The sequence below is a fragment of the Microcaecilia unicolor genome, chromosome 11 (genome assembly GCF_901765095.1).
Source record: "Microcaecilia unicolor chromosome 11, aMicUni1.1, whole genome shotgun sequence".
Taxonomy (NCBI): Eukaryota; Metazoa; Chordata; class Amphibia; order Gymnophiona; family Siphonopidae; genus Microcaecilia; species Microcaecilia unicolor.
The window spans coordinates 177,985,099-178,011,416 of NC_044041.1; the positions used below are offsets into that span (position 1 = coordinate 177,985,099).

The 26,318-nt window shown below is 42.7% G+C and overlaps 1 protein-coding gene across 2 annotated transcripts in view; it reads right to left on the reverse strand.

Annotated features, from left to right (window-relative positions):
* LOC115481141 (transmembrane protein 87A-like) overlaps positions 1-17,073 on the reverse strand; it is a 53,804-nt gene extending 36,731 nt beyond the window's left edge. The window contains exons 1-4 of one of the 2 annotated variants that reach the window (XM_030220184.1): positions 16,943-17,073; positions 11,685-11,745; positions 672-760; positions 270-392 (exon numbers count right to left, since the gene is read on the reverse strand). In XM_030220184.1, coding sequence (XP_030076044.1) covers positions 270-392; positions 672-760; positions 11,685-11,745; positions 16,943-17,053 — 384 coding nt within the window. In that variant the 5' untranslated portion in view covers positions 17,054-17,073. Of the gene's footprint in view, positions 1-269; positions 393-662; positions 761-11,684; positions 11,746-16,942 lie in introns of both variants that reach the window. The other variant, XM_030220183.1, reaches the window with a different exon arrangement.
* Positions 17,074-26,318: the final 9,245 nt, after the last annotated feature.

The following is a 26,318-nucleotide window of genomic DNA, read 5'->3' on the forward strand; positions in this document are numbered from 1 at the left end:
TATCAGAGCCGGTGATGGGAGGCGGGACTGGTGGTTGGGAGGTGGGAAATACTGCTGGGCAGACTTATACAGTCTGTGCCCTGAAAAAGACAGGTACAAATTCAAGGTAAGGTATACACATACGAGTTTATCTTGGGCAGACTAGATGGACAATGCAGGTCTTTTTCTGCCGTCATCTACTATGTTACTATGCTAAACATCATCTGGAAAAAGTCAAACAACTTGGAACCTTGTCCTTTGCCCTCCCCAGAAGGTAAATGCCTTCCTACCCAGTGGTTCTTGTCAAGCTCAGCGCAGGGAAAGGGTTCATATTGATGCAGAATGTACTTTCCAGACCCTCCTTCCATCACCTGTGAAGCGGCATACTGCAGGTACTTCTCTGTCGTCGTTACCTGTTGACAGGACACCAGAGAACAGCTCATTAATAGCTATGAATATGCAAAGTGCATGGACACTACTGTACCTGAGAGCAGGAGCAGTCTCTTTCTCAGTCAGAACTAGAACTATACCTGCTTAAAACGATGCATAGGGACAGACATTACCTTTGAAAAACACACTGCAGAGATTTGCAATTCTACTTCTCACAATCTGCCTTGCTTCTCTGCTTGTCCTGCGGCTTCTGTCCTGACTAAGCCACACCCTTTCCCCGTCAATCAACCTACTTGACTTACGTCCAAGTCAACTTCATTGTGACAGCGTGAGCTGCGCAGTAACCACTTGACAGTCAGGTTGACCGAACTCGAACAGTTTGCATGTTGCACTGCAAGCAGAGATGGTAAAGCACGAGTCACCATATGTACACGGACACGTGGAGACAAATATAAACAAAGACACACATGATAATTGTTATGCTGACTCTATCCAAACGCATTTTCTGCAGACAAATTCTGACTGGCTAAAAACTAACATCCTGTAGCCTGAGGGAGATCAAGTCCATTATGGGAATGCACTACAAAGGTTTATTTTCTGTTACATTACTTTACCTGTACCCTATTACTGTCACTGCCTGATTCATAATTCTCCCTTTCACATGGGCAAGACAAGAGAGCATATTAGGGAGCTGTGGAGCTTCTATGCACCCCAGGAGCTCCCTCCAGCAGGAGGAGACTTCTTTTAAGACCATCAGGTCTTGGGAAATTCTTGCAGCACTCACTTCAGTGGGCGTTTCAATACTAAAGCCTTTGACTGAAACAGCAGACGCAGTACAAATGACTTTCAAACAGCCTGGGACACGGATAAGCCCAAAAAGCGTAGATGCATCCCATCTGAAGTTCAAAACATACGTAGGGGTTTCTATGAACGTCAAAACTCCTCTCGGATACTTTAGTGGACTCCTTAACTGTGGTGACTCCCCTCTGTGAAATTTTCTTCTCATTTGCAACTACCAGCAAACTCCCCATTCCAGAATGTGTTAAACCCACATTCTGGATATTTCTCCTTCCACTTCACACTGTCCAGGTTTTCTCCCGATATTCTACAGGTGCAAAAAAAAAAAAAAAAAACCCTCTTCAGCTGCAGATCAACTACAGCATGCACTCCTCCTGACTGCAAATTCACTGCTTTCACATCCCACTGAAACAAGGAGTCTCACTAGACTCTAAGGTCGACCTAAATGTTGAGATTTGGGCGTCCCTGACCGTATTATCGAAACGAAAGATGGACGCCCATCTTGTTTCGTAAATACGAGTTGCCCCGCCCCTTCGCCGGCACGCCCTTAGAGATGGTCGTCCCCGTTCGATTATGCCCCTCTAGGTGCCACCACAGTGAAATGACTGACTCTGTCCCCCTCACAACTGGTGCCTGGAGTAAAAACCCGAGCCGGGAATTGAAACTAGGTTACTCTACATGGCAGCGTAGCTGAGCCGAACCTCGTTCGACAGTTTGGACTGAACAGCTCCTGGAATAATCTTAAACAAATTTGGATGTACCATCTATTCTAATTCTGAACGTGGAGGTAGCTGGGGTAGAAATAATTGAGAAAACACAAGGGCCAGTCCAAAATTATTTAGGAACCAAGGAAATATTGTTCCTTACTTTGTCACTTTTTTTGTTATTGTTGCTATTTGGCTTGTTATTTTGTTTGATATTCTCTTATTTTTTTTATTTTGTCTATTTTATAATTCAGGGTTTAACTTTTTTTTTTTTTTTGCTTCTTGTTCTTTATTTGCTGAATTTTAGGTACAAATGTCACATTTTAAGCAGGAGACTCCACATTTTTACACCTTCAATGAACCCAAACCAGTCTTCCCAAACGTTTTTTTAAAAAAGATTAATATTAAATGATCTAGTCTAATGATGTTTATTTTTAACACTACTTTCTCAGACTAACCATCCAAACATGGCTAACCTGTACTTAAAAAAAAAAAATGTAAGTGCAATGTAGAAATAACCCAGAAACTACTACATCTCAAATTTCAAATAGCCAGTCAGGTACAAAGCACTCTACATACTCTTCCCTGGATAAACACCTCTCATGACCAACCAAATCTATGGTAAAAAAAAAAAAATACCAAAACACTTCTGCTTTAGCACAAAATAACCTGCAATGACTTTTACATTCCTGAAGCTCACAGTGTCAAATTCATTTGGCAACTAACCAATAGATTTTGAGCCCATTTCACTGACATCAGAAGGAGTGGGAATAATCATGACCCCTCTTTCCAGCTGGGGAATGGGGCAGGACAACTCTGCGCATTAAGAACTTGATAGACTTTAGGCACTCAAGCTGATTTCAGCTACAGGGGCATACTGTTTTTTAACAGTGGCTAAAATCAACATAAAATAAGTGAGGAAAAGCATGCAGAGCATAACTTATGGAATTCTTTCCAACCCTTCTGCAAGAGCGTGTACATGTGTTGAGGCAGTTGTGTGTGGCTTATTAGTCAGTCTGGATACATGAGGGTGCTAAAGAGAGAGAAAGGCATTGCTGATCCCCTCTCTGTTCCCCTGCTGGTTGAATCTGTCAAAGGAATTTTGCTCGTGCAGCACGACTTTAAGCCTATGTCATGCCAAGACTTTCACATGTATCTCAGAAGCCAGCCAAAATTGTTGAGGGATATGAACTCTTCGGAGAAGTACGATTCGGCTCAGACTCCGTCAAACTGAAATCCAGAAGTACTTGTAAAGTAGATTTTCTTGTACTGTAAGTCACTATTTGATGTGTTCATAAATTATGATTAAACTAGTAAAAAAAACCCGTTTCTGATGCAAATGAAACGGGGGGCTAGCAAGGTTTTCTTCAGAGTGTGCATGTGGGAGTGTGTGTGTCCCTGCCCTCTGCCCTCTCTCTCTCTCCCTCCCCCTCCCCCCTCCGAGTCCAGTCCTTCAGTGTTGTTTGCTGCTGTTCTGTGTTTTTGTTACAGAGAGAGTGAGGGCATCTCTCTCCCCTCCCCCCTCTGAGTCCTTCACTGTTTCCTGGGATTTCCTGCTGTGCTGTTTTCCTTCACTCATGGGGAAACCGGATATCTCTGGCGCTTCACACTTCCGGCTGGAGGCTTCAGTGGTGCCTTTTATATATATAGAATATAGATATTTCTTTAGCAAAAGTATTTTACAGGACCAGGTCACTGTACCAGTGACTTCACAGTGAGAATCCTGAAAGGTAACTTTAAAACCATACAAGAACGTAAGACCTTTGAAGTCAGAATGATTGAATATTTTAACACCCAACAGAAAGGACTTAACAAGGATCTGGGGTTCCTAGCCCATTATAAACCATAAAGCTGTATTTCTCTGTTGATCACCCCACCCCTCAATTATCCACACCCATCCTGTTAGAATATCAATGATATGCTTTGATGTCCCCATGCATACCTCCTACCCACCCCCATCCTCCCACCCTGTCAGACTGTCATAGTAATGCTTGAATGTTTTCACTTATATACACTGTCAGCTAGCACATTTGCTTATTTCCGACCTGACGAAGAAGGGCAACCTTCGAAAGCTAATCAAGAAATGTATTATGTCCAATAAAAAAGGTATCATCTTATTTTCTTTTCCACGTTTTATTTTGTTTGATTTCTATTGATAACCTTAAGAGTGGACTAACACGGCTACCTCACTCCTCTACTTTAGCAAAAGTAGCAACCATTTTTTTTTCTGTCCTCTTTTTTGTCTCCGCAAATATGGTAACCCTATACAAGGCCCAGTTTCAGTAGGAAGATGGCAAGGGTGGAAGGGATAAGAAGGGCTACTCACCCAAGTCCTCTTGCCAGTAGAAGATGATTGGGGGGGGGGGGGGGGGAGAAAGTAGCAATGCATGGGTAGGGGAGGAATGAGAAGGTGGTGATAGGAAGGAAAATAGTAAGAACAGTGATGATGTTGGAGAGGGGGAGGAGACAGAAGGAGAATGTGTTGCAACAAACAAGAGAACCCTGTGTTGTGTGTGTATTGCAGGAGTTACGCTGGCTGCCAGTTCAGCCACAGATCAAGCTTACAAAACTACAGTATTGTAAACTTGATCTCTGGAAAAATGTTGTACTTATCTTGCTTTGTATTCACGGGAGGGGGGGGAGGGACAACGACGCTTAACACTACCATCTTTCAGAAATGTGAGACTGAAATGTAACCATGATTGAACATTTTCAATTACTGCACCTATCTGTTAAAATGGATTGCTGTCGGAGTTATAGATTGAACTAGATCTGATGGCATTCTGGAAATTGCTATTTATCCAGTTTATTGTTATAAAATAATTTTTATGTGACTTCAATATTGTAAGCCAAAATGATAGCAGTGTATAGTTGCGTCGAGACAAAGCAATACTATACTTATATTACACTATTACCACTGTTTGGTTCAATGCAAAGTACCGTCAAAGGAGTGGAGGAGTGGCCTAGTGGTTAGGGTGGTGGACTTTGGTCCTGGGGAACTGAACTGAGTTCGATTCCCACTCCAGGCACAGGCAGCTCCTTGTGACTCTGGGCAAGTCACTTAACCCTCCATTGCCCCATGTAAGCCGCATTGAGCCTGCCATGAGTGGGAAAGCGCAGGGTACAAATGTAACAAAAATAAAATAGATACTATTGGAGATTCTACATGGAATGTTGCTATTCCACTAGCAACATTCCATGTAGAAGGCTGCGCAGGCTTGTGTTTCAGTGAGTCTGACGTCAGACTCACAGAAACAGAAGCCTGCGCGGCCACATTGGTGATCTGCAAGGGCCGACTTCTACATGGAATGTTGCTGGTGGAATAGCAACATTCCATGTAGAATCTCAAATAGTAGCAACAGTGGAGGAGTGGCCTAGTGGTTAGGGTGGTGGACTTTGGTCCTGAGGAACTGAGTAAGATTCCCACTTCAGGCAGCTCCTTGTGACTCTGGGCAAGTCACTTAACCCTCCACTGCCCCATGTAAGCCGCATTGAGCCTGCCATGAGTAGGAAAGCGCGGGGTACAAATGTAACAAAAAAAAACAAAACCAAAAATTACAACATTTCTAGGAAATTACATGCTAACAGGTTATCAAACCTTTAAAAATTTTCTAAAGGGTATATTTTCTTAACTGAAAAAAGTTTTTAACTTCTTGCGAAACCAGATATAATTGGTTTCCAATCTAGAGGCAGAGCATTCCAAAGATTAGGTGCTTGGAAAGTGTAGGGTTTCAGGGGCATAGCCAGACCTTGGCGGGAGGGAGACCCAGAGCCTGAAGTGGGGGGGCACAGTTTAGCCCAACGCCGACCCCAGGTACCTTTGCTGGCAGGGGTACCAACCCCCGCCAGCCAAAGTCTTCTTCAGCACCGGTCTCTGGCACAATTGCTGATCTGCTTCTGTGAGTCCTGACTCATAGAAACAGATCAGGGAACGCGCCGGAGACCGGCGCTGAAGAAGACTTCGGCTGGCAGGGGTTGGGGACCCCGCCAGCAAAGGTACTTGGGGTCGGCTGGGGGGGGGGGGGGGTCAAAAGTAGAGAAGGCCAGGGCTAAATCTGTGGGGGCCCATGCCCCTGTGGCCCCACCTAGCTACGCCCCTTGTTTAAATGATCCCGATTTCATAACAACATATCAGAGGGAGGAAAATGGCTCAGATAAACCAGAGGCAGGCCATATATTATTCTAAATACTATAGTTTAAACCAGTGGTTCCCATACCTGGTCTTAGAGGCACCCCAGCTAGTCAGGTTTACAGGATACCCACAATGAGTATTCATGAGCGAGATTTGCATGCACTGCCTCCACTGCATGCAAGTTTCTCAAGAATATTCATTGTGGGTATCCTGAAATCCTGACTGCCTGGGGTGCCTCCAGGACCAGGTTTGGGAACCACTGGTTTAAACATTAAGGGCTTCTAGGTTCAAGGTTGTCTTTATTTGATAGTCTGCCTAAAGCTATGCCATCAAGGCAGATTACAATAAATAAAATCAAAAGATAGAAAAGAACTCCATATATACAGGATAGCAAAAGAAGATGGGAGAGGGATGAGAAGGACAGGAGGAATAGCTGTGTACTGGAATCGACAGACTCCTAAGGCAGAGAGTTAACCAGATTGCAAACAAATCAGGGGCAAAATGCTGACCAAAACAAATGCGCCTTCAGCTGGGCCTTAAAGTGAGAGAGGGAATCCTCGACCCGCAGTGACAATGGAAGGGCATTCCACAGCGAAGGCCCAACTATGTTAAACATCGCTTTCCAAAAAGTACCCAATGGTGCCTTCCGGACTAAAGGTATAATCAAGAGCTGCGGTTGGCTAGAACATAATGTTCTAGAGGGTACATAAGGTTGCAAGTTGGAATATAAAAAAGTAGGGGACCCTGAATGCAACACCTTAAAAAATCAAGAACAAAATCTTGTAGACTATACCATTCACAAGGAAGTTGGCGGGGGTAGAGGGGGTAGTAAGAAAGGCCTTCCTCTCATTTGCCGTGCGGGAATCGCTAGCGAGGCTTAGTAAAAGAAGCCCTAAGCGAACTTTTATTGGAAGCTGTATATTTATTTGGCAGCCCAGGCCTGAGACTTTGGTTCAGGCTCCAAAATGAGAGAAAAGCTTGCAGGCCTGTGTAACTCTGACTTGGTCTCCAGTGTTGGAGCACTGCAGAGAACAACAGGCAATCACAAGGGTGGGTCTGACAGAGTGACATTGTCTAACAACATGGTGGGAAAGGAAAAGTTTGTGGTCAGAAGAGCCAGGTGCAAGGTCTTGCTTAAATTTGTGGTTGAGCAAGCTAAGGATGAGAACATGTTTAAGATTTGAAGCTACTCATTAGCATAGCCAATCAGTGCTAACCATGACATTTAACATAGATCCAATCAGATGTACTTACTGCCATATCCTGAGTAAACCTATAAAAATTAGCGTACTTCCTGCTTCAAGGGAGAGAGGCGTCCACTACTGCCCTCTCTCCAGGGGAAACCAATGCACGATATCTAATTGGCTAAGTAATTGATTTCCCTTGAGTGAGCTTTGAGTCTTTGATATCTACTAATTGGCTTTGAGTAGTAAAATAAAACATTATGGACTCAAACCCAGATAGCACCTGTTTGCAACTGGGGAATTACATTCCTACAGCCAATTGATTATACATGCCACTTGTATATTCTTTGGTGTCGCTGGTAAGAATAAATTTATAACCTTTGGAACTGTACTCTCTCTCCTTCTCTTTATTAATATCTGTTAATAATCCCTTGGTTTGGTTAAAGAATAAGTGCACTATTCTATCCAGTAATGGAGTCAGTTTTAGGATGCAATCAGCCTTCTCGGGGTTCTCTCTGGTACTAGACAGCTGAACTGCAGTACCAGGCAGAACCTAGGGGATAATTAACCCCAAATTAATTCAAAGCCAATAAAATTACCAGAAGAGTTCCCCAGTCAAAAAAAATGTTTTTTGCATTACATATTAGCCTAGCCACTGTACTTTGTAAAAGTCTGTAAAAACCTGTTTGAACACAAGACATTTATTTTTATATATTTGTAACACTTGTACCCCACATTTTCCCACCTAATTGCAGGCTCAATGTGGCTCACATAGTACCGTAGAGGCGATCGCCAATATCGGTATGAACAAATACAAAGTGAAGTTGTGATAAGAGTATATATCAACAACTGGCATGAGAGAAGTAATGGTAACCCAGAACAGTGAATTTTAGGAGTCAATATTTTAAAAGTAATTCGGGGTGATAGTGTTCTTCACAAAGCAATGGGCTACTGTAGTGAAGATTACTGATAACTTGAGAATGAGTAATAATTCAGAAAGCATTCCTAGTAAAGAGATGAAGGAACAGAGTACATAAGTACATAAGTAATGCCACACTGGGAAAAGACCAAGGGTCCATCGAGCCCAGCATCCTGTCCACGACAGCAGCCAATCCAGGCCAAGGGCACCTGGCAAGCTTCCCAAACGTACAGACATTCTATACATGTTATTCCTGGAATTTTGGATTTTTCCCAAGTCCATTTAGTAGCGGTTTCTGGACTTGTCCTTTAGGAAACCATCCAACCCCTTTTTAAACTCTGCCAAGCTAACCGCCTTCACCACGTTCTCCGGCAACGAATTCCAGAGTTTAATTACGTGTTGGGTGAAGAAACATTTTCTCCGATTTGTTTTAAATTTACTACACTGTAGTTTCATCACATGCCCCCTAGTCCTAGTATTTTTAAAGCATGAACAGACGCTTCACATCCACCTGTTCCACTCAATATTTTATATACCTCTATCATGTCTCCCCTCAGCCGTCTCTTCTCCAAGCTGAAAAGCCCTAGCCTCCTTAGTCTTTCTTCATAGGAAAGTCGTCCCATCCCCGCTATCATTTTAGTCGCCCTTTGCTAAATCATCTGCAGTTTAAAAAAGCCCCACCAATGTGTGATTCGACGTAATTTGATAAAATATGTTTTTTCAGAACCCTCAAAATTAACATCTTTCATAGCCTCTAAAAATACAACAGGAGTAAAATAAGATAATTCACTGTCTTTTCTAGGTGTTAATTAAATTGTTTAATAATAGTTTTTCCTTGGATACCTCCTGAGATATGTTTCTTGGATCCTCACTCTAGTGGACTTGAGTAATATATGTCTTATTATTATTTCTTTTTTTCATATTATATTGTAAAATGTTTTTTTTTCTTAAATTGAAATATTGATTTTTCTTATTCATGTGTATAATCTTGAAATGTCTTGTAAATTGAATATAAAAATAACAATACAAAAAGAAAAAATAAAATATGGAAAAGAAAATAAGATGATACCTTTTTTATTGGACATAACTTAATACATTTCTTGATTAGCTTTCGAAGGTTGCCCTTCTTCCTCAGATCGGAAATAAGCAAATGTGCTCGCTGACAGTGTATATAAGTGAAAACATTCAAGCATTACTATGACAGTAAAATAGATACCATTGGAGATTCTACATGGAATGTTGCTACTATTGGAGATTCTACATGGAATGTTGCTATTCCACTAGCAACATTCCATGTAGAAGGCTGCGCAGGCTTCTGTTTCTGTGAGTCTGACGTCCTGCACGTACGTGCAGGACGTCAGACTCGCAGAAGCCTGCGCGGCCACATTGGTGATCTACAAGGGCTGACTTCTACATGTAGAATCTATAGAAATCAAACAAAATAAAACATGGAAAAGAAAATAAGATGATGCCTTTTTTATTGGACATAACTTAATACATTTCTTGATTAGCTTTCGAAGGTTGCCCTTCTTCGTCAGATCAGAAATAAGCAAATGTGCTAGCTGACAGTGTCCCCATGCATACTTCCTACCCACCCCCCTCCTCCCACCCTGTCAGACTGTCATAGTAATGCTTGAATGTTTTCACTTATATACACTGTCAGCTAGCACATTTGCTTATTTCCGATCTGAGGAAGAAGGGCAACCTTCGAAAGCTAATCAAGAAATGTATTAAGTTATGTCCAATAAAAAAGGTATCATCTTATTTTCTTTTCCATGTTTTATTTTGTTTGATTTCTATTGATAACCTTAAGAGTGGACTAACACGGCTACCACACTCCTCTACTTAAAAAGAAAAAAAAAACCCACCAGCTGAATACCTCTCCTGACAGCATCCAGAAAGAAGTCCGCAGCTCAGCTCAGCAGTTGCCAACAGCTCCATGAGCCACCAATGTTGGCACCCCCCACAAGCTCAGATCTTGCATATGTGCCAACTGCCCATGCCCAGAAACTCAATAATTCAACTAAGTCTATATACAGACTGGAGTTAACTGTTTTAAATTGTTTCAGATAATAAGGCCCCCCGTTTACAAAGCCACGCTGGTGGCTGGCGGTGCTGCCAACACAGCCCATTCATTTTGAATGGGCTGTGTTGGAAATGCCGTGCAGCTTTATAAACAGGGAGGTAAATATTTTAGGGCCCTGTTTACTAAGCCTCGCTGTAGGCACGCTAACTTTTTAGCGTGCGCTAATGCTAGAGACACCCATATATTCCTATGGGTGTCTCTAGCATTATTAGTGCTCGCTAAAAAGTTAGTGCGCCTACAGTGCGGCTTAGTCAACAGGGCCCTTCAAAATTTGATAAAATTGTCTCAGTTTAGAAAAGACTTTACCCATTAACAGGTTAACCCGAGTATTTGAAGAGAAAGCAGGATATTGCATAATATCCAGGACCTTTAAAGAGGATTCCAAGGGAAATTTTATATCCCCGATTTACAAATATTGACACGTATTAAATAAATACATAATAGAGAAGTACATAGGGGCCCTTTTACTAAGCTGCAATACTATCAGTACATAAGCACCGCCGTACTGGGAAAAGACCAAGGGTCCATCAAGCCCAGCTCAGCATCCTGTCTCTGACAGCGGCCAATCCAGGCTTCAAGAACCTGGCAAAACCCCAAAAAATTTAATAATGTTCAATGGACATTTCCCTCAGGAATCTGTCCAAACCCCCTTTAAATTCCGTAAGGCCAGCTGCTGTCACTACATTCTCCGGCAATGAGTTCCAGAGTCCCACTACACGCTGAGTAAAGAAAAGCTTTCTCCTGTTTGTTTTAAATCTACCATATTCTAGCTTCATCTTGTGTCCCCTGGTTTTGTTGTTGTTTGAAAGTGTAAACAAACGCTTCACATCTGTCCGCTCTACTTCGCTCATTATCTTGTAGACTTCTATCATATCACCCCTCAGCCGCCTTTTCTCTAAGATGAAGAACCCTAACCTTCTCAGCCTTTCCTCATAGGGAAGTCGTTCAATTCCCTTTTATCATTTTCGTCGCCCTTCTCTGCACCTTCTCTGAGATGCGGCGACTAGAATTGGACACAATACTCGAGATGCGGTCGCACCATGGAGTGATACAATGGCATTATAACATCCTCGTGTTTATGTATTTATGTACTAAATACAAAACAGAGAAGTGCGCAGGAGTCCTTTTACTAAGCTGCATTACTGTCAGTAGCACGGGGCTTTCCTGTGTGCTGAGGCCACTTATAACACGGCCATTTTCTGAGTTAAAGGACACAAGCTAATTTCCCCATAGCAGGGGAACCCTTACCGACACCCATTTTCTAGATGGTAAGGGCTCCCAGGCTAATCTGTTTTTAGCGTGTGGGAAGCGTGCACTAAACACAAAATCACTGCAGGGTGCGCTAGTTTTTAACCTGTGATAAGCACACGTTAGTGCTTACTGCAGCTTCGTTAAAGGGTCCCATAAATAGGATGGGAATCACTGACTCAATAAACACTACAAATCACCCAAGAAGCTAAGGAAGTAAGTTGTACGCAGACAAGCCACTTACCCTTCAAGGATATGATAGTCTCATTAAACATGGTCTTGTGGAAGGGGATGATGTTCTTGGACTGTAAAAACAGATAGAAAGGAGGTTTATTCCTGTGCTTGAGATAAGCAGCACATTATTTACTTAGCACCACCCAGACATCTGTCAATGGTTTATGTTGGGTTGTTTTTTTTTTTTTTTAAATCTTTTATGCCACCTGTAAAAAATATTATGCAGAAGCCAATTGCTAAACTAGCTGGGAAAGCGTGAAGTATTTTTTGTTGATTTTTTTTTTTGGTAATAACTTTTTTGGGTGTCACAGCATGGACATTTATTTTTAAGTTTGCTCAGTTACTCACAATGTATTTATTTTTGGATATATATATATATATTTTTTTTTTGCTCACACTTTTTTTAGTAGTAGCGTAAAGTGAGTTACATTCAGGCACACTGGAGGGCTCACAATCTTGTACCTGAGGCAATGGAGGGTTAAGTGACGTGCTCAAGATCACAAGCAGCAGCGGGATTTTAACCAGCCAACTCTGGGTATCAAGACCGATGTTCTAACCACTAGGCCACTCCTCCACAATATATTTGCTTTAGTAGCAGACTGAATATGTTAATATGCCTATTCAAGCACCTGTGGTGCAGCAGCATATGCTGAGTCATCGTAACATAGTAGATGACGGCAGAAAAAAAAGACCTGCATGGTCCATCCAGTCTGCCCAACAAGATAAACTCATATGTGCTACTTTTTGTGTATACCCTACTTTGATTTGTACCTGTCCTCTTCAGGGCACAGACCGTATAAGTCTGCCCAGCACTATCCCCGCCTCCCAACCACCAGCCCCACCTCCCATCACCGGCTCTGGCACAGACCGTATAAGTCTGCCCAGCACTATCCCCGCCTCCCAACCACCAGCCCCACCTCCCACCACCGGCTCTGGCACAGACCGTATAAGTCTGCTCAGCACTATCCCCGTCTCCCATCACCGGCTCTGGCACAGACCGTATAAGTCTGCCCAGCACTATCCCTGCCTCCCAACCACCAGCCCCACCTCCCACCACCGGCTATGTTATTTTTAATGTAACCAGTGCGTTTAAACCGAAGATCTCCCCCTCTCACTTTTTATCATAGTTTATCACAGTGAAATTCTTTATGGGTGGTGTTAGTTCTTTGGAGGAACATTGTACACATGTTTAAGTAGAAGTGCTAAACTGGAGAACGTCAAGACATTCTGGCTGTATTCATGCTCCTCTTTCTGTGGAAGGACATTTTGGTCTCATTACCCCCTTCCTCACCCCAATACTTCATTTTTATATGCTCCCTGCAGCAGGTTGTTATTCTGCCACCTGGTAAAAAAAAAAAAAAAAAAAAGAGAAACAGGATTTTTTTGTATCAGGTTCTGTATGGAGAAAATATAAACATCTGCTCATGAGGGAGACAGAACTGCAGCACAGTTAACTCAGAATACTGGGTAAACTGCTCCTCTCCTAATACATGGGAGCAATTGGCTCTCTGACTAGTGTTTTGGGGTTTGTTTGTTTTTTTGGGGGGGGGGGAAGGAAATCTAGTGCTAGCTTTTAAACCTGGCAGAGGTCACAGGCTGTAGATCTGCTCTTTTGCAGTTGCAGGAAGTAAAGTACTCATCATGATTTATTTAATACATATATAAACTTGTTCATCTCGAAAGCCAAACTACGTGGGCAATTTTATGACTGAAAATGCAAAAAGGTACACAGATGCAAAAGTACTCACACAATTTGCTGCTATACAGCTTTCCAGGGCACCCATAAAAATCTCCAGAAATGTATTTTGTATTTTATAAAGGTAATACAGACATCTATATACCTTTACAAAAAATAAGGCTCCCAGAATTAACTGCGACAGAATGCAAATGCTCTAGCACAGATTTACACCTGATCCAAAGTAGATGAAAACAGATGTCTATCACCTATGTATGGACATTGTAACTCCACCCATATTACACACCGGGGGCACTACAGTGTATCACAAAAGACTATCTTTCTGCATACTTTTTATGCCATCTATAACCTCACACAGTTTTGGTAGTGGTTTTTGTCCACTTTAAGCATTTAAAAGTACAAACATGGAAAATAAGGTGATAGAGGCATTATTTTCAAAACACTTACGACTTACAAAGCTCCATAAGTTCCTATGTAACTTTGTAAGTCTAAGTGCTTAGAAAATGAGCCCCAAAATGTATTTAGTCCAAAGAAAAGGTATCTTATTTTCCGTTATTTATTTATATAGTTATTTATCAACAGCTTTACAAGTTATGGGTCACATATAAGACATGCTTTATGTGTGAAAGCACGTCATAAAATCACCCCCAAAGCGGCTAACCCGAAATGACTGGACCTAGAGACTGGAACTTCTGTCAAATGTTCTTTATCAATATAACATTGGGAGACGTTCAGCATATTAACTGCATGAATTTATCACTGCTGTTCCTAATTCTTGTTTTTGTGTCTAGTCCTATGCAGCCTTTTGCTGTTTTAGGTGTCCAGCCAATGAGAGCGGGACGGGTTACCATATGGCTCCAGAAAAAGAAGGACGGATTGAGCCAGCCGGGTTTTACTTCCATTGCTTTCAGTGGAAAGCAATGGAAGTAAAACCCGGCTAGCTCAATCCGTCCTCCTTTTTCTGGCGCCATATGGTAACCCATTTGTTTCAATTCTTTTTTTAAGCTATCCTGGAGCTCCCTTTTGGTGAACGGTGAAATTCTGTTTCCTATACCTGCTGAAAACCCAGACCTTCTGGCACCAGAACTTTCCAGAGACTTGGGAAAGTCAATGGAAATGAAGGAGGGGGTTTGGTGCTTGGGTGAACTCCCCCAAAGTAATTTAAGCCCTGGTTTTTGCCCACCAAAATTGGTCTTAGGTTTTCTCCAGCCTCTGATCCATTACCTGAGGGAGATCCTACTTCAGTGGCATACCTAGCTTGATTGCTCAGTGCACCCCCTTTGCTGCCTGCACACGGAGCTGACCGCACCTATCACCCCACCCTTAGCATGCCACTGCCCTCAGTGCACCCCCTTTGCTGCCTGCACACGGAGCTGACCACACCCATCACCCCACCCTTAGCATGCAACTGCCCTACTTGCTAAACCTGCAGCAGATATCCTGTGACCAGTGACAGCCAGACTGTATTCTCAGGAGTTAGTTTGGCAGCTGCTACAGGAGAAGTGTCACAGACGAAAGAGGACAAGTATCAGATCCTACAGAAGGTTGTTGGCGGAAGTCTTACATTTGACCTTAGAGAAGGGGATTTTCATAGAGTTTATCTGCCTAAATCATCCAGGCTTCCAACTCTGTCCATTCAGAGGAAGGGTAACTTTTAAAGCAAGAAAGATTAACATCCTAATATCCACCAGCAGAGCCACAATGGCTGTATGCCTGCCAGATCCTGCTAGCCTACCATCTTAACACTGATAAGCTTTCAACATCTGCTACAAGGAACAGCATTTATAAAGTGACTGTGCATATACCACACCTAACCAGTGACTAGGGTTTGTGCATATTACAGGGGCATAGCTAGACAGCCAATTTCAGGTGGGCCTGAGCCCAAAAAGGATGGACAAAGAATTGGCACCCCTCCTTTGTGCTCTCTGTCCCCTTCCCCAACCCAAAATATTAAATACCTGAGCTGGCAGGGATCCCTAAACCTCGTCAGCTAAAGAGTACCCCCTCCTTGGGCAGCCAGTCGTGGTACATCTGGGTTGTTACCGCCGCTGCTGGTAGGCCATGCTCAGTGCTTGCAAAAAGGGGCCACTGTCAGCTTAAGGCAAATGCTGCCAGCTGCTGCTGCTTGGAAGAGAACTGGCTGCCTGAGGAGGAGGTCTTCAGCTGCCAGGGTTTAAGGATCCCCGACAGTCATAGCAAGAGTGCCACAATTTTGCATGGGCCCTGGCCTACCATGACTACCCCTCTGGTGCATATAAGGAGTGGTAAAAGTAACAACTGTAACATTTAAAGTAAAATTGGAGGAAGAGAGGAGGACTGCTATAAATAAGTTGGCAACCTATAAAGAACTGTTTTGATGTTTTGCTTCATCAATTGAACGCACAAGTAAAGCTGTTGTTGGTTCAAGTTAAACTGGGTGTGAACTATAGAGTGTACTAGGGGCTATACTGCCATGACGGTGTAAGCCTGTCATGAGCGGATACAGGATTGGGGTAATTAAGCATCTAGAGGGGATTTGCAGTTCTCTCTAGGATAGTACAGAGAGCCCATGGCTTCCGCTGCCCAAATGGGTGAGGCAGACCTAATTATATACACGGGCAACTGCGGGGAAGGGACAGAGCCCACAGGGCGGGGATGGGGGACAGAGCCCATGGGGACAAGGACAGACTTTGTTCCCATATCATTTTCTACTTGAAGCCTGTTAATGAACTGGACTGTTATTTATGTTTGAGTAATGCAGACGACAATATTTTGATTTTTTGGAAAAACAAGTAAACACGCTGGCCACAACTAGCAAAATTTGCATGGGAGAACCTATACAACATTCCTGTCACCAGCACATCTTCTAAGAAGTTGCTCATTTTTATTATTGTTTTCTATTTGTGATTTACAACAACAGTTGCACAGCATATTGTTCCTTTCTATACTTAAATATAAAATTATAAGTGTTCGAAGCTTCTGCAGATGGGGACAGAGCCTGAAGGGCCAGGACCCACAGGGACAAACAAATGAGTTATTTTATGTGCCCTCCATCCCACCAATGTGGGCAGTGCCTACGAAGCTGCCTAGATCACCTCTACAACCAGCGGGTTACATCAGTATTCCCCATATCCCTCTCCTTTATTCACTTTCTAGGCCCAGACACAGATGGTGACCACAGCCCATCTAGGATTGTTACCAAAGATTGAGGAATGGGCAGTCAAGTGATAAAGAGTCCTGAGAGTAAGTGATGCCTCTTCACAGCTTGTCACTAGGGTACATACAAACAAATCACCCTGAAGGCATCTCCTGCCTTTCTCTCAGGGGGCTGGGTAAGTGTGAAGTCATGGACGGCCAGCCCTGTGAATGTGGGAGTAAGGGTTTCCAATTCTAACTTATGACTCCCAGGTTATATCACCGACTCTACTACGGACCGGCCGACAGGATGTTGCGACAACGCCCACGTGACGTGGCTCCCCGCGGAGAAGCACCTAGAACACAGGAAGCGCTGTCACCAAAGTGGATAGGACGGGAATCGCCTTTCCCACACCTCAGGCCACTACCAGAAGCACCGAACCAGCGGAAACACTCACGTTGCTCGCCGTAAACCTCCACTTGCCGGGCTCGGACAAGACGCGCCCGGCTGGCACCAGCAATACCATTGCTACAATCCGCACATAATTCCTCACCACCCCCGCCGCCATGCCGCTCAGGCCCGCTTCCGCCTTCGTATGACGTAAGCAGCCTGGAAGCAGAGAACAGCGCTGATAGGACGAGTCACAGTTCGCTCACACACGTGACTGCCAAGGGGCGGGGGTAGAAGAAGAGGTGGAGGACTGACCGGGTTTTTTGGGGGAGGGGAGGGACTGGGAGGCTAACGTTTAGGAATCGTTTTCTGGGGTGTGCGTGCGTAGGCTTTGTTCAGTGTTCGTGTTGAAAACAGTAGGTAGTAGCTTTATTAGTTCTAAATAAAAATAGATGTTAACCAAACCCGTGATGCTTTTGGTTTACTTTGGTTCACTATATTCCTGATTAGCTCTGGAGAGCTACATTCCCTTCATTAGGTTATCAATAGAAATCAAACAAAATAAAACATGGAAAAGAAAATAAGATGATACCTTTTTTATTGGACATAACTTAATACATTTCTTGATTAGCTTTCGAAGGTTGCCCTTCTTCCTCAGATCGGAAATAAGCAAATGTGCTCGCTGACAGTGTATATAAGTGAAAACATTCAAGCATTACTATGACAGTAAAATAGATACCATTGGAGATTCTACATGGAATGTTGCTACTATTGGAGATTCTACATGGAATGTTGCTATTCCACTAGCAACATTCCATGTAGAAGCCTGCGCGGCCACATTGGTGATCTACAAGGGCTGACTTCTACATGGAATGTTGCTAGTGGAATAGCTTGTGTACACAAACCAGGACTCTTAGCCACCAACTTCAAGAAAGTGCTAACAAAACAGTTCACACCAGTATAATGTGGCAAATATATAATTTATGTGTATAGAGTACCCTCAGATATAAACCACTATAACTGCAGTCAATAATGCTGCTAAAAAGTGGCATAGCACTTCTTTCATTAGGTAACTCTAACAATTTTTTGGGGAGAGCAACATATGCTCATTTTTTTATGCGTCCCAATCACCACAGTGCTATAAAATCACTTGTTACTTTTAAAATAGTATATACTAGGTGAAAACTGTGCACTTATCTTTTAAGTTCTTGCCTCCCAGGCAGAACTATCTTGCCTTGCTGAAACATTTATCAGTTGCCTTCCCCTGGAACTGCCCGACTCCGTGGGGTTTCAATCATTTTCCTCAGGGACAAGGGTTAAGGCTGCATAGATCTTATCTTCCTCCTTTGTTGCTTCTTTTCTTTGTTCAAGCAATCCACGGAGTCGGGCAGTTCCAGGGGAAGGCAACTGATAAATGTTTCAGCAAGGCAAGATAGTTCTGCCTGGGAGGCAAGAACTTAAAAGATAAGTGCACAGTTTTCACCTAGTATATACTATTTTAAAAGTAACAAGTGATTTTATAGCACTGTGGTGATTGGGACGCATAAAAAAATGAGCATATGTTGCTCTCCCCAAAAAATTGTTAGAGTTACCTAATGAAAGAAGTGCTATGCCACTTTTTAGCAGCATTATTGACTGCAGTTATAGTGGTTTATATCTGAGGGTACTCTATACACATAAATTATATATTTGCCACATTATACTGGTGTGAACTGTTTTGTTAGCACTTTCTTGAAGTTGGTGGCTAAGAGTCCTGGTTTGTGTACACAAGTTGTTGAATGTTACCAGAGACATTGATATTGTGAATTCGCTTTCTGCTAGTGGAATAGCAACATTCCATGTAGAATCTATAGAAATCAAACAAAATAAAACATGGAAAAGAAAATAAGATGATACCTTTTTTATTGGACATAACTTAATACATTTCTTGATTAGCTTTCGAAGGTTGCCCTTCTTCGTCAGATCGGAAATAAGCAAATGTGGTAGCAGATTAGTATATATAAGAGAAGCATCAAAGCATTTCTTTAATAGTCTGACAGAGTGGGAGGGTGGGGCTACCACACCTCTTCATTAGGTTGAAGCAAAATTAGCGGGTTCATACAAACGATGTTTCCAAAATATTAGGAGCCGGAGGTGTGTTTGGGGAGACACATCTTCTTTGCTTTCTAACATTTTACTTTTTCTTATTATTTTTTTTTTTTTACTTATTTTGTAATTAATTTGAAAATATTTTTTCAGTGATGTCCCTAAAATAACTTGGCACAACTTTCTGGCGTTTTCTACTGCACCAGTCATCTCTTTTTCTGTCTCTAGAGCAGACTAACATTGTGTTGAGCAACTACATCTACATTCTGAGCAATCACTTGTGTGTCAAGTAGTGCTTGGTGGATTTCACCCCCTGAGGCAGGCTTAGTTATGGCAAAACACGACCCATCTTGGGTCACTAATAAAGCACACTTGTTCCATCCTTGAGAACCCTTTGTTGCTTTTTTCTGGACTGCTTGTGCTTGACCCTCTCTGCTGTATATGTGTTAATACTTCAAATTAAAACATTGAGAGGACCATCATTTCAGATCTTATTTTTCCTGTGAACTATTACAAGTTGCCTTTGCAGAAGTAACTAAGATACATCTTGTCTATCAAAGGCATTGGATGCTGTGGCTCCATTGTGGCAAACGTCACGTCAAGAGGGGTGATGATGGGTGGTATCATGATGGACTTACACTGTTGAAGAAACAGCTTAGGACAGCAGAGCATTGCCATCGGTGTAAGGCATTCTTTAGGTACATCTTGGATGGAGACAAAAGCGGAAAGAGTAACATGAAATCACTAATTACTTTGCAGTTTGCTGATAGTTTGGCAGACTATTTTATTGACAAGGTAGAGCAACTTCAGACCCCGTTGTACACGCTAAGATGTTGGCCTTATTTTGGGTTATTCAGCTAGTGCTCCTGACTGGAGGGACGGGGCTGTTCCTTCTGTTGATATTGCAATCCTACTGGATTCACCCCATGGTCAAGGCTAGTGTTCTTCTCAGTCTGTTAACATCACTTACTAAGTTGTTTAATGTGAGAGTGATTTACTGTCCACTAGAACCTCTAAGTTGATGGAAAAGATAGTGATGAAACAACTGAATTGTTTTATTGAGTCCTGTAATATTCTTCATCTTAATCAATCAGGATTCCACTCTGGTTATAGTACCGAGACAACCTTGGAAGCTTTTCATAGTGAAGTGCTTAGTGTTTTGGACAATGGTTACATAGCTTTGACCATATCCCTGGAATTGGTGGACCATTCCCGTCTTTTTATTTTATTTTATTTATAACAATTTAATTTTACAGGCACTAAAATAACTTGCCAGAAATACAGACAAAATAGTACAAGAATAATTTCAATCAGGTAATTATTTACTCTTCCTTAGACCACAAAATAGGGAGAGTGAAACAAGACAAGGCGATCAATTAAACAACAGTAAACAAAGAAAACGTGGTATTAATCTGATTATCCCCAGTTATTATTTATCTGAATCATTATTCCACATTGATCATCTGGTTGGCTTCTTCAAACCCAAAATGGTGTATAGTCAATGTATTTCATTGGAAACATACTTATTGTCCAATATTAGTGGAAATAATACAACTGATTTCATTTTTTCTCTTTTAAAACCAGTCTCTAATCCAATTCCCACTGATTAAGGTAATCCCAGTTTCACAGGCTTCACTCCTTTTGAATAAATATACTAAGAGGAATCATTTCGGAGGAAAAAAACTTTAGGAGTCATACCCGGAACTCTGGGAAAACAACAATCTCGATATTAGTCATCTGTAATAATATTCATTTTGTTCAAAATTTTTTGGTCTACTATCATCTTCAAAATCTTAACCATTTCCTACTCCTGTTGAACTTCATTTGACTTATCAATTTTTCATTCTCAAAGGATTCGATTAGATTATCCATGTGGCTCACTAATAAGATTATATCAGAAGCAAACTTATTTACTGGTCCTGGAGCGCCTTCCAGATGATATTCAATGTAACCACGGGAGCCAAAAACTCCAAGCTGATAGCTCTTGTGGGTTTAGGAGTGGCACTGCCGACACGGGTTCAGCTGTAAACGACTTCTGTTTCAGCATACACTCCTAACTCACTCCTCCACTCCTTTGGACATGGTGGTTAAATGATTCTGGAGCAATGAAGTTGTTTCCAGGTCCTAGAGCGTTGACGCTCCTTCGCCGGCGCTAATCAAAGGACTCACCAACCCAGTCATCTGTGGGCAGCTCATCACGCAGCGGTCCCACACTTGCTGCACAGGGGACAAAACGCTGGCCATCGGTGGCTGACCCCCGATTGTCCCCTTCCTCTCAGTTAAGGTAACTGCAAATGCAGAGAGGAAATTTCAAGTAAACAAAGACAGAACTTCAGAGGTCAGCTGGGCCGTTGAGCGTATGAGCTTCAGGTCGCCATCTTTCCACTCTCCCTAGTTGGGACACTCTTTGGTTTCTTCTCAGAGGCCTGTCTGATATGGGTAACCCTTTAGCATAGCCCTCTGAGTCACTGAAACACAGAAGCCCCTCCACCACTACAAGGTGGTGTCCCTTCGGAGGGGGGACCATTCCCTTCTGTTGTGGCATTTGAAATTGGTGGGCTTGGGAATACGGTGTTGAACAGGTTCTCATCTTTTCTCTCTGATCAATTGTCTACTGTTTTAAATGAGAATGGTGTGTCTAAAACAAGTCGGGGTGTGGTGTCCCACAGGGGTCTGCCTTGTCTATTCTTTTTAATATTTTTCTGAGCCCCTATTATCTGTAATTCAGGATTTTGGAATAAGCAAATGCAAATGGAAGAGAGGAGGGAGAGAGGAGACATGATAGAGACGTTTAAATATCTCCAAGGGCATTTATGTACAGGAAGAGAGCCTTTTTAAAATGAAGAGTTCCGGAATGAGGGGGCATATGACAAAGTTAAGAGGGAATAGGCTTAGGAGTAATGTAAGGAAGTACTATTTCACAGAAAGGGTGGTAGAGGCGTGGAATGGCCTCCCGGTGGAGATTGTGGAGTCAAGGACTGTTCCGGAATTTAAAATGGCATGGGCTAAGCATGTGGGATCGCTTAGGAACAAGAAGAATTAGGGGTTAGAGAGGATGGGCATGTTACAGGAAATGTTACTAACTGAGAATTAAACATATATCATGCTACAGGCAGACTGGATCATATGGCCTTTATCTGCTGCCATGTTTCTATCTATCCCTATGCTAATAGTAACATAAGAAATGATGGAAGATAAAGACCCGCATGGTCCATCCAGTCTACCCAACAGTCACATTCATTATCAAAGCATTATTGAATCAACAATCCAATAGTATTATTATTACATTTTACTCACTAAGTTCCACTATACAATGTCTTCCCCTCCCCCACTGAGATATACAAGACCCACACTCATACGATATGAACGTGGTATAAAATATTCATATTTGCTCCTGACCCATCCTTGCCATTTTCAGGGTTCAGACCGTAAAAAAAGTCTGCCCTACTTCCCAGCCACTGGAGTTGCTGTGAAACCCACTCCAGCCCATCCTGATCTGTCTTTGCCATATATGGGACACAGACTGTAGAACTCCATCCAGATGATATCCTGTTGGTGACCAAGGCTCCAGTGGACACACTTAGCCTAAGGTCTTTGCAGGCATGCATGAGTGCCATCTCCAGTTGGTTTACTGACCATTGATTGGTTTTGAATGTATTGAAGTTGACAGCCTGCTGGATTACCAGGCACCTTAGTCCTGTTCTTTTAGGCACTTTGGTTCAGGTGTTTGATAGTTTTAAATACTTGGGAGTTCTTTTTGATATGGAGCAGATTTCTGTAGTGTCGAAAGAGCTTTTTCTTTTTAACTATGACTTTCCTTTCTCTCTTTTTGTCTGCTCACTCCATTTTTCCTTTCTCTCTTCTCTTTCCTGTCAGTAACTTGGCATTACTTTCCCTTTTGTTTTTATGTAGACACTTTGATTTTTGGGCTCTGAAAGGTGGTATATCAAGAACCAATAAACCTAAACATCACCCTATAATTATCCTGTGTAGCCCTCTACCAGCTAGTATTTCTCAATCTCCTATGCAGTTTCTCTAGTCAAGTAGGCTGGGGTTCCCTTCCCTGTATTTGGCGGAGAGGAAAATAAAAAGTGAAGAAAGGACTTTGACCAGGATTCAGCTTTGTCTGGTGGTGGCACACACTTGTGTTCCAGGTCTTTCAGCCTGTCCCCTCCCATCCCATCACCTTGATAGGGGAGGTAGGGGTCTGGCTGCCTGTGTCTCAGTCCCTCTCCTCACTTCTTGGAGGGGTTCCTCAAGTGCCTAACTTAGGGTTTCCAACACTAATAACAATAAAAAACCAGTAAAATCTTGAGAAATAAATGTAATCCCACTTATTAGAGGCCCAACGCTTTTAGGGACGCTGTCTGACTGCAGGGCCTTAGGGGATACCTTAGTGTCAACTAGAGGGAGGAAGAATTTAGCCAGGGGATAGATTTCTGGCAGCCAAAGTGGAACGGTCATGTAATACTCAAGCTAGGCAGTTATGTTGTTTGCACAGAGTGGGCGGAGTGTAAACCACAGCATGTCTGCAGAATCACAGATGGTGCTGCATTCCTGGTGGGAGCTGCTGGTCGGACAGCCCAGGTGATAAATTAAGTTGCAGAGATGCAGTGGTCTTAGACAGATCAGTGGAGGCAGTCAGTAGACCATGGTCAGGTGACTGTGGAGAGTGCAGCAGAGGCAGAAGATTCAAGTTTTGAAGTTTTTATTAAGCTTGATATACCGCTTTAGGGAGAACCATCAAAGCAGTTTACAGTGCAAATGATCAAATCTAAAATTTATAATAAAAAATGAAAGGAACTACAATATAAATAAAGGAAAGGAGGAAAAAGCAAAATCTTATAGCAATCACACAAAATGGAGAAAGAAAACACCATCACAACACCTCAGTTGTACCAATGGGTAGCGAAGAGCGACAAGGATCAAAGGCCTTAATAAATAAATGAGCTTTAAGGCAAGCTTTGAAAATAGGAAGGGAAGTTTCCAAACGGAGATCTAGTGGGATGTAATTCCAGAGGAGAGGGCTCATGACTCTAAAGATACGAGAATGTATAGATAAGAGATGAATGTGATGAAGGGAAGGGATTTGGAGGAGACTTTGCTATGATGAATGAAGTGCTCTCAATGGGCAATAAGGCCGAAGATATTGAAATAGATAAAAGGGTTGACCCAAATATAGACTCTTGTGTACTAAAAGGATCAGCTTATAGGAAATGAGGAATGACACCACTAGCAACCAGTACTTTTCCTGCAATAGATTGTAAGCTCTTTGAGCAGGGACTGTCTTTCTTCTATGTTTGTGCAGCACTGCGTACGCCTTGTAGTGCTATAGAAATGCTTAAATAGTAGTAGTAGTAGTAGCAATAAAGGTGTGGCATGGTCAAATCGAGAAACATCAAACAGAAGGCGAATGGCTGCATTCTGGACCAATTGTAGATGATGGATGTCCTTTTTCCAAATACCCTGAAGCAAAGAATTACAGTAATCAAGGCCTGAAATCACATAGGCATTTAAGAGAACACAAAGGGTAGAGGCAGAGAATAGATGACATACTGAATAAAGCATTGTCAGTAAAAAAAAAAAAAAAAAAATATATATATATATATAATCTTCAAAATGTAGGGATGAAAGGTCAGAAAGTAATTTAAAATAACACCCGATCTGTCCGATTTTCGACCTCTAGCAGGTAAATCAGGCCCCTAAAGCCTCAAGATTTCAGATGGAGATGCTGAGATCTGTCATTGTTGTGGTTCAGTGGGAGGAGTATCTGACTTTGCTAGAACTGACAGAAGCTTATTTGCACGTTCCTTTCCAGCCATATCAACAGTTCTAGATTTGAGGTGTTGGGTCAGCATTTCCAGTTTCAGGCTGTACCATTTGGTTTAGCCACAGCACCTTCTTCAAGATAATGGGTGTGGTGGCAGCTGCGTTATGCAAGGAAGGGGTGTTAGTACACCTATACATGGGCAACTGGATAATCTAGGTATAGTCCTATGGGGAGAATGAGAGGGCACTAGTCAAGTGATTCAGGTTTGTCAGGAACTGGGCTGTGTAATGAACTCAGCCAAGAGCAAGTTGGTCCCGTCACAGTCAGATATATGGGGAGCTTTTCAATACCCGGTGGGGGAAACTCTTCCTGCTGAGGAGCAGAGTGGACAAGATTTAGTGACAGAACAAGGCCTTGTGCAAGAACCCAAAGTAGCAGCATGGGATTATCTATAAGTGCTGGGATCCATGACAGTGACTTTGGACTTGGTACCCTGGGTCAGAGTGCACTGCTGTCTCAGTTGTTTCCCCAGTTGCAAGAGCTGGACTCATAAGAACATAAGCATTGCCATACTGGGACAGACTGAAGGTCCATTAAGCCCAGTATCTTGTTTCCAACAGTGGCCAAACCAGGTCACAAGTACCTGGCAAGATCCCCAAACAGTACAATACATTTTATGCCACTTATCCTAGAAATAAGCAGTGGATATTTCCAAGTCCATCTTAATAATGGCTTATGGACTTTTCTTTTAGGAAGATATCCAAACCTTTTTTAAACCCCACTAAACTAACTGCTTTTACCACATTCTCTGGCAACGAATTCCAGGGTTTAATTACACGATGAGTGAAGAAATATTTTCTCAGATTTGTTTTAAATGTACTAATTTGTAGCTTCATTGTGTGCCCCCTAGTCCTATTATTTTTGGAAACAGTAAACAAGCGACTCACATCTACCTGTTCCACTCCACTCATACTGCTATCATATCTCCCTTCAGATGTCTGAAGAGCCCTAGCCAGGGGGGGGGGGTGCCGCACGCCTGTTGGCCGAGTCCGCTCGTTCCCTCCCTGCTGCTCCCACTGTGCAGAACAGGTTACTTCCTGTTCCGGGGCAGAGGGAGCAGCAGGGAACGAGCAAACTCGGAGCCGACAGGCGCGCAGCACCCCCCAGCAGGTAAAAATGCACCCGGGGGGGGGGGGGGGGGTCGTGCTGCACCCGGGGCGGGGGGTGTAATTTTGCCGGGGGGGGGGGGGGGCATCAGCGATCCGCCCCGGGTGCCAGCCAGCCTAGGAACGCCACTGGCCCTAGCCATTTTAGCCTCTCACAGAAGAAAGAGCAAATTTTCAGATGCTGTCGAGGAGTGTTTATGATGGTGACTACCCCCTGAAGCAGCGGGATTTGGCACCCTGAAAGAGTGGCCAGCATCGGGGAGATCTTGTTTCACCACACAAAAGATAAATGATTTTTGTGTAAACTAAAATTTAAACAATTTGATCATTTTATTACTACTTGGGGAGGTTTTTTTTTTTAAGCCAGTGATTGAAAGATAGAAGTGTGCTTGTAAATATCACCTATTTCTGAGCTTTGTTTT